This window comes from Chenopodium album, chromosome 1, assembly GCF_948465745.1.
Source record: "Chenopodium album chromosome 1, dcCheAlbu1.1, whole genome shotgun sequence".
NCBI lineage: Eukaryota > Viridiplantae > Streptophyta > Magnoliopsida > Caryophyllales > Amaranthaceae > Chenopodium > Chenopodium album.
Genome location: NC_137834.1, coordinates 77712708 through 77722068, shown reverse-complemented (window position 1 = coordinate 77722068; position 9361 = coordinate 77712708). Strand labels below are relative to the sequence as shown.

At 36.2% G+C, this 9361-nt stretch overlaps 1 protein-coding gene across 2 annotated transcripts; it reads right to left on the bottom strand.

Annotated features, from left to right (window-relative positions):
- Positions 1 to 3771: 3771 nt before the first annotated feature.
- LOC145557999 (protein FLX-like 3) lies at positions 3772 to 9122 on the bottom strand. 2 transcript variants are annotated; one of them, XM_081619164.1, is made up of 4 exons: positions 8885 to 9122; positions 6006 to 6533; positions 4648 to 4793; positions 3772 to 4225 (listed from the first exon to the last, which is right to left on the bottom strand). In XM_081619164.1, exons 2-4 carry the CDS (start codon positions 6530 to 6532, stop codon positions 4104 to 4106), a joined length of 795 nt encoding a protein of 264 aa, XP_081475290.1. In that variant the 5' UTR covers position 6533; positions 8885 to 9122; the 3' UTR covers positions 3772 to 4103. The 2 variants fall into 2 exon arrangements, with proteins under 2 accessions (XP_081475290.1, XP_081475285.1); XM_081619159.1 differs by lacking the exon at positions 8885 to 9122 and having other exon boundaries at positions 6006 to 6541.
- Positions 9123 to 9361: the final 239 nt, after the last annotated feature.

The window sequence follows — 9361 nt, the reverse complement described above, 5'->3', positions numbered from 1 at the left end:
CCAATAAATCACCCGAATATTACTCGACTCGAAGTTGACCCGACCCGAAGTTGAGCCGAAAATTGGACTCAAAAATTGACCCGAACTGACCCGACCAGAAAATTAACCCGCCCTAAACTGACTTGACCCAAACTTGACCCAACTCGAAGTGTTGACCCAATAACAGACCCGACCCGATTATTAGTCGACCCGAAATGACCCGACCCGACACAAACTTGACCCGATAACCTTTTGACCCGAACTTGACCCGACCCGAAATGACCAGACCCATACGCGACCCGAATGACCCACTTGCCAGGTCTATTAGGTATTCCGGTTTTAATCTTAAAAAGTACTCTGTATAATTAATCACAAATAATGATCAACTTCTTAATTCTGTAAAACATGTTGATTTATGACCATTGACTAATACTTTGGACTGAGCTGAGTTTTGAATAACTAAACATTATACAAATATCAATACTTACAACTTTACAAGCTACATCAACCAAAACAAAACTAACGGATAAACAATAGCTTACAAAATTACAATACAAAAAGATTTTACTTGCAACTTTCAGTTAGACTAAAAACTGCATTTGATGGAGTATTCATCTCCATATCTGGCATAGCAAAACTCGATTATATGCTTAGCATGGGACCTATGGGCTATGGGATCGGAGCGAATGTAATCCTCGCTAGCTAGCTTTTGGTAGGAGGCAATGACGAAGGATGTATCTTCTTTCGGAACCAAGATATGCAACCACTTTTCAACTTACTGCTTTGCCTTTCACTTTCATCATCTGTACTATCATGTTCACTCCTAGTACTACTTGTAGTCGTCGTAGTAGGAGTAGTTGTAGTAGTAGTGTTCTTCATTCTCTCCGCTTTCCTGAGTTCTGTTTTCTGCTTTTCCAGCATTCGCAACACATGAACTTCGGCTATTTGTGCCATTTTTTATTCTAGTTTTAGCAAACTCGTCTCACTATTAGATCTTGTTAATGAAAATGAATGAACCTACAAAATTTGGTACGTACACCCAAAGTGAGGTAAATTAAGGAAACAAGTACTTATGATTATATTATGGGCTTCTCTTTTATAAGACATATGGGCTTGGCCTCCAAGAAAATATTATGATGGGCCCACAATAATGTAGTTTTTAACATATAATATCATTAATAATGGGCAGGCCTACAAAATATTAATTAAAATTAATATTGGACAAAGTCATTATTAAGTATGAATACAAATTTATCTATGTAATTATTTTTACATTATCTATTTCTTTATCAATTAAATTGAAAAAATATTTTAGCCCTATATTAACCTTACCCAATAAAAGCTTTGCCCTATCCATTAAAATTCCTTTAAATTTGACCCTCACTATATTATCATTTATGTGAACAAGTTTATGATACTATTGTTTTTTTTTTTTTTTTTTTGACACAATATGATACTATTGTTATTTTCCAAGATGATGTAACAAAAAGCTCCAAACATCAATAAGGGTCAAATATTCCATAAACCTCCACACGAAATAGCTTCTTTAAAACATTTTGGCACTAGTAACGTACACTTTTAGGGGGTGTTTGGTATGAAAATTTGTAATATAAAAAACGTAAACAAATAAATGTTTATGTTTCTATTAGTTTGGTATGAGTTATAAGTAACAAATACCGTTTTCAAAGGGTAACAAAATCCCCCATTTTGTTACCCTTATCCAACTAGTGGAAACAAAATGTGTTTCCCTCCTCAATCATAAACTCCTCAATTTGTTTTCATTTTATAAAGATACCAAACATATATCAAAGGTAACGTGTATCATTACCCTTTCCCTTACTTATATAAATCATTTCCATTCCGTTTACGGAATTTATACCAAACGCCCCCTTATCTTATGCAATATGTAATTCCATGAGATTGTTAACCTCTTGTAAGGCTCCGATCCTATGCCATTAATTCTTCTGCCTAAGATTGTAAATAATTTAATTATGTTTTTCTTTTTTTTCTTTGTGTATTTGAACGATGGTCGGGGAGGGAAAAATGGTGAAATCTCTCTATTGCTGGAGGGATTCATTTCCTACAATATAATCCGTCCATTTCTCTCCCTTCCAATTCCCTTCCTCATTTGTTATCGAAATAAAAGATACCCCATTTCCCCATTTCTCTTCCCTTTATTTCCTTTAATTCAAACACAATGTGATAAGGTATAAACTCTCAATACTTTTTCTGTGAATGGCTTGTAGTATAAAGAGAGAGGATCAACACTTTTTAATTTTTATATTCAAAAGCAAGAGTTGTAATTACATTAAGGAAAAAGAAAAACAAATAAACAAATTAAACAAGTGATTGATTTCGATATGTAGGCCACGAGCATCTAAGGCTTGATTACAAAGTTACAATATATACATTCATGATTTTTGCTTTATTTATTATTATCCTAGTACGAAAGAACTTTACATCTCACAAATCCTCCAAAATAAGCTTGGTTAGATTCTACTCATAGTCTCTGTTGATTGTCAACTCCATGCGTCACAAAACCAACTTTTTGGTAGACTCTTTCTTCGGTACGTAACTTGAAAATGCGTAAATAATAGGATGTAAAACGTAAAAGGTTGCATCATAGATGTAGTTTCTGAATCCCTAAAAATATCATCATATGCAAATTTGGGACTTGCTAGCTTTTGGTAGGAGGCAAAGAAGACGGATGTATCTTCTTTTGGAACCATGATAAGCAACCGCTTTGCATTTGTTCATCTGTATCGCCATCTTCATCCCCAGTACTTGTAATCTTCTTCTTCAGATCTTCTGTTTTCTTCTTTTCCAGCTTTCGCAACACGTAAATTTCAGCAAGACTTGGACCAGCTTGTTCCATGTTTGTTTCTCTTGTGTGTATATGAATATAACCAACAAACTATACTCATATTTATAGAGATGTATGAACTTGGGTTCCAAGAAAAAACCATGATGGACCACAATAAAAACTTGGTAACATTTGATATGCAACAATTCAACGAAGACGGTTGTTCAACTGATTGTCGTGAATTTTCTCCTTTAGCAGTCTTACTTGGTGTCCAAGGACTAAGGGTCTAAGGCTATGCTTTTGTCACTTTTTGAAGCGTTAATTTGTTGAATGACATGAGCCATGACGACTAGCTAGTGTAATTGTATTATCATATTCTACTAATTTTCCATGGAAATTTCAACAATTAATTTGACTTTACTAGACATTAAAAAAACTCACATATACAACTATACAAGTACCTTTTTTCCTTAATAGACTCCTCTTTGAAGCCAGCAACGAATTTCTCATTATAGCATGGACATTCAAGCATTCAACCTCAACAAAATCGCCTCAACAACATCAAAATTGAAGGGGATGATTTACTGGCTATCAACTCAAAAAGTTCATGTGGACAATCCTCGACAGATCGAGCACATTATGTATTATCAAAGCTATAGTACAAGTATTTACCACATTTATCAGGAGGCAAGCCGTCAACAAGTTGAATCTCTAATGTAAAGTAATTGATAGTATGGACATTGATGATTGTAATAACTGTAGTCTGCTCCCTATCTTCCTTCTTATGCATGGGAAATTTCAGAGTAACACTCCATGGTTTTCAATGATTGATGATCTCTAATAAATAATACTCCGTAATAGTAGATCAGCCATAAAAACAGTACAGTATAAGAAATTTAAAACGACTTCTGAAAGCTCGCAATCAACAGTGCTGTTTCATAAATCTAGTATCATTAGAAGCAGTAACCAATCACCCAACAGCACAAGTATGAAGCAAACATAGACCAATGAAACTAAATAGACTTTATCTTACAGCTTTAATCACTTGTCAAGAGGATATATGACATTGTAAAGGCTTTGTTAACAATTAGAACCTGTAAAATTAAAGCCACTTTTACTTTTTTTTTTAGGGTAAAAAAGAGGAGGAATACATGGCAAAGGGTACATCCATCTCATAACTACCCCCACTCCACCCCCCCACCCCCCCACCCCTCCCTTTTTCTCTCTCTCTCTCTCTCCCTTCCACTTCCTTTCCGCTTAGCGAATAGCTATACCAAGATCAGTAAGCACATTTTCAGATGCCAGTCAGAGGTATTGGAAGTCAATGTCTGGGACGCTTATTATAAGGGCCCCAGGCTCCACCATACCTATCAGCAGATGATCCTCCACCTGAATACCTCGTATCTGGGAATCCATTGTACATAGCATAGCTGGTGCCACCACCTAAAAGAAAGAAGCCAGATGATATCTCAGAAAAGAATATACAGGTGTACAATACCTTAAAAAGCTCAGCTATTGCGAAATTCAAACACATAAAGCAAGATGCTGAAATTAGTCCTTTAACTTAAGTGAACATATAGGAAACACGTTCACTCAAGTTTACAGAAAGCTGTATCAGTTAGGAGTGGGGTGGTTGAGACACAGAAACAAGTAGAATGAATAGGTTGCCCCGAATAACCAACCACAAATAAAGTCGAATAATTTATAGAGAATTCTGGTGTAAACATTCATAAATGTGTTTCAGTAAAAACAAAGGGAAAACTCTAGCTAAATCAATTTTGTAAATATTCCAGGCATCAACAGAAGGTGACATTCACCCATACTAATAACTGTAATAATACTACAAAAGAAGTTTAGCCAGTTACCAAGTGCATTTCCTCTCCTATCCACGTTCAGCAGCTCTGCTCGAAGCTTTTCAATCTCACGAGCCATTGACATGAGATTCTTCTCCATTGAATCCTTCTGCTGCACCTGCTCCGCATTTGCTTTCTTTTCATATTCCAAAGCTTTCCTAAATATAATACAGGAATGAACTTAGCCAAAAATTTAAAGAGCACTTGAAATCAGCAAAAAGATGAGATCACTAATTGTTTCATATATATGACATCAAGCTGAGCAGTATTCTTGACAAGATAAGAAACAGGCTATTGCCCACATTTGAGTATGGAAGGTACCAAAGAGATCCCACCCTTTAATAAAGATGAAAAAGTAAAAGAAGCCGTGGACATTTGCAGAGTTATTTCCCCTTGGTATGTGTGAAGTTAAGCCAATCACGAATATAGATCAAGTACCACAGCGTAGAGTCCTAGACAAGATGCTGAGAGTTCTGCATTATTTGGTACTAACCCGATTGAGAACACTACAAAGTTGTTCATCATAAGCCTTAAAAATCATTGGAACTGAATCATAACCCTGGCAGCTAGCAACTATCACCCACAATCAAACCCTTGTAAGCTCTTATATATATATATATTTTTTTTCTAAATTTAAAATTCTTTTCAATAATTTATCTAATGCAGAGTCAAACTAAAAAAAATTTGTTAATTCCCCCATCATCAATGAGACATCAGCTTCTCATATCTTAACAGTATTAGAGGGATATTAAAGAGTGTTTGGTAGGGGGAGAAAACATGAACAAGAAAAGGGAATTACCATTTTCCTGTGTTAGGTTTGTAAAGGGTAAAGTACACTATCCTTTATAAGGATGGGAAGTCACATTTTCCTCACTAGACCTTCCTATTTCTCCCTTCCCATCCATCTTCACCTAAACAGAATAATTGTGTTTTTCCTGAAAAGTGTTTTCTATGGAAAAGTGTATTCTATTGACAACATTTTCTTAAACCAAATAAGGCTTAAATGAGAAACTTATTGGCTCTCGCTAACTCGGATTTATTGGATTATGATAGAGTTGTTGGCTATTAGCCAAATAGTACTGACTAGTGAATTGTGAATTATGCAGAACTCTAAAGGATCAGCCAAATGTAATGTGCTAGGGTCCAATGTGTCCCCCTAAACAGGCATAGAGGCATACTGATCCCAAGATTTGTGCTAAACAAACTTACTTCCAGCATGTCCCCCAAAATAGGCATATTGATTCCTATGCTAAACAAATTTAATTCCAACGTATCTCCCTAAATAGGCATATTGATTCCTAGGTTTGGGCTAAGCAGACTTACTAATTAGCATGCAAAAAAGGAAAGAATAGACTAGATAAATTGTCAACCTGGCTTCAGCTAGTTCGTTGCGAATGCCATCAACATCAGATCTCAAAGCACTCAACTGCTTATTTTCAGAACGGATACGGGTTATTTCTTGAGTGAGACCATGAATTTGACCAGTCAAATCTTGTCTCAGGACATTCAGCTTCTGAGCTTCAGCTCTAAGACGCATCACTTCATCTCTAAGAGGCTCAGCAGCACGTAGATCAGCTTCTATCTTCAAATTCTTCTCAATAAAACCCCTAAACTTAAGATCATGGTCAGCTCGAAGTTTATTAATGAGCTCATCCAATCTGTGAATTTCATCTTTAGCAGCATGCAGGTCTCTTTCAAGATTCACATTTTCATCAAGCAAATGCCGATTTTCAGCAGCAATCCTCTGGTTTTCGCTGTGTTGAATATCAAGTTCTTCCTCCAGAGCCACAGGATAAACAGGTAGAGGTCCTGGTCCTCTGTTAAAAAATGGCCTAGGCCCATCTCTAAAACCATGTGGATTAACAGGATGGCGAGGCATACGGTTTCTCCCTGCCATGCTAAACATAACCCAGAACCAAAAGCGAATGACACTCAGGTAAGATCACAAAAGGGAAATAAAGCTCGGCAGTACTACAAAAGAAGAAAGAAGCAATAATAACAGCAGTCCCCAAATCCTATTATTGAAAACTAAAATCTAAACATCTTTTGAGAGCTCATCGGCCAAAATTGAGACCAAAGGAATGTTTAAGCCTAATGCAACTACTAACAACTCCGGTGCACCAGAAATATTAAGTCAAACCATCTCTTAAGTTCTCCCAGGTATTTGAATTAAGTTGCAAAGACAATTGGTCAAAAATCATTTCCAGAGGACACCATTACCTTACCGGTAAATCTCCACTTGGCTTCTCAAATGATCAATTTACATTTAATTAGATGCAATTTGGAACCTGATCTTGACGACTTGACTAAAACGGTCTATATACACTTCCAATGCTTTACACACAGAAAAGATGGAAGACTTACATAAGTTAGGATACACCACCACTATACAACTCCATGTTGAAACATCAAACAAAACCTGGTAACCCTGGAATCTCCTGTTTAAAACCTTCTGGCATTACTCTAAAAAAACTACTTAAACAAAGCTCTCTAGCATATCAATAACAGAAAGATTGTACTCCTTTCTTAAAGACATATCTAAAGAGCCTTTATAATCACTATCAAGTATCTATAAAGCTTTCCTGCTTAAAGAAAGAGTTGTCTTTAGTGCATTGTCCACCTAACAAGGGCTATTTATTAGGGCCATCCTACACTTGCACCTAATCACATGAACCTCCCTCAGATGATTCAATTTCCAATAATAGGCCCACCAAAATTAAGGAAGGAAGCCTTCCTCTAACCTTCAGAATCATATGAACTACCGCTTCCCTCAAAAAAATGCACCAGTCTCCACAACTACTTTGAACTCGCAGTCCTCAAAACTTCTGACTTTCTGAGCAAAAGAAAGAGAGAGATAGAAAAAACTAAAACAAACATGTTAAACAAAAGCTGAAAGCAGAGCAGAAAAGGCAATAACTAGATTAGAGAGATGATAAATAACTAGATAGTATTGCCTCCACAATCCAAAATTCCAAACCTCAGAATGTCACAGCATCATCTCTATCCAATCAAAGATAAACATAAAGGGGAGGCAAAAGTAAGTGAGGTTCTACTTCATTGTGAAATTCAGAAAGTGAATTACACATCAACCTAATTATGTAATTAAGGAAAAGACCACACACGTCACACGCCATGCCATAAACTGGCAAATATCTTGCATGTATGCCCAGGTTCCTTACTACTATTTTGTTATCATAAGACAAAAACTCAATAATTTCTTTGGCAAGGAGCTAAATACTTGCTTTTACAAACCACTATACCGACCACATATACTGTTTGGCATATACCAACCACTATATCTCTTCCCACATACCGACCACGTAATGGCATGTCCAACTTAAAGCGCAAGGTGCATATTTCATACCCATAGCAAATAAAATATAGTAATCGAAAAGGCTAACATGTAAGACAGTAAAAGTTGGAGTAGCATAAGTCTAACATAAATTCAGGCATTCAAAGTAAACTGGGGGGTTGAACTAACAGAGATGTGGGCATATCCCTTCTAAATAGATCACAAATAACTACCTCATAATCTCTAATCAGCCAGGCATGGCAGATTTCATAGATAGCACCAACTAGATCAACCTAGGACAATCAAATACACCTAATAAACCTTATTCTGGCATACCCAAATCACGTAATCTCAACCTCCGAAAACTCATCATCAATTCAACCCAACAACACAATTGCTTTACTGTTTAGCACGAATGGGAAGTACTCGAAAATATCCAAAATGAGAGGGATAAAATACTATCAAGAATTAGCCACACTACCATAACGAATTGCCGATTAACCATTACAACGGACAATGTAACGTTATAAGACAATCATTCGAATGCCTGCAACCCTAAGATATTGAACAAGATACAAGAAACCTGTGATCCTTACATTACCCCCAACAATACCCCGATCAAACAATAGCGAAACGACTGTCGAATTGTAACTGTTGTCTTCTACAAACATATGGGCTTTGATTAAGACCAAAACATCCAATTATGAAACTCAAAATCACAACTTATGCAAACACCCAAAAACATGGAGTATAAACCAGTAAAAATTCTACAAATTGCAAAAACACCCAAATTAAACCTAATAAATAGAAAATTCACAACAATTGAATAAATAACCCAGCTCAGAATTTAGCATCAAAATCAATAAACAATCATCAAAATTACCAAAAAATTACAAGTATAAATTAATGAAAAATTATAAATAGAAGAAGAAAGAATTGAAAAAGAGGTAAACTTACAAGAAGAAATCAAATTACAGACGATCCCGAAAGTTCTAGGTCTTGAGCGCGGGTAGTAGAATTGGAGAGAGAGAATGGAGGAGAGAGAAAGTAGGAGAGTGGAAAAGAAGACGACTCGCCGACTTTATGATAACCGAAAAGAGATTCAACGCCTGAACGTGAGCTGGTGGTATTAGATGCGCGCAGGCTCTTTCGTCATGGCATTTACAAATTCATTTGGCCGGTGCTAATTGCTAAATTGTACGGTGCACGAGTAAAACTTACTGTAAATAAGACACAAAAATGACAAAATACACAATTTGACCGGGTGTGGGTAAACCTGTCAATTGAGTCGGGTCAATTCGGATCGCACGCTATTTTTGGATCGCGTGGGTTACCTCATGTCATAGGTTGAGAAATGCTCAACCCTAACCCAATGTTTTAGGTTTGAGTCAATTCAACGGATTTCCGACAATTTTTTGCAAATTTAGTTTTTGA

Bases quoted from the DNA above. Each gene is read 5' to 3' on its own strand.
- LOC145557999 (XM_081619159.1), bottom strand. From the start codon at position 6,541: ATGTTTAGCATGGCAGGGAGAAACCGTATGCCTCGCCATCCTGTTAAT. The intron at 4,794-6,005 runs GTTGACAATTTA...TATTATATTTAG, and splicing joins AACGAACTAGCTGAAGCCAG to GAAAGCTTTGGAATATGAAA. The intron at 4,226-4,647 runs GTAACTGGCTAA...TCTTTCTTTTAG, and splicing joins TAGGAGAGGAAATGCACTTG to GTGGTGGCACCAGCTATGCT.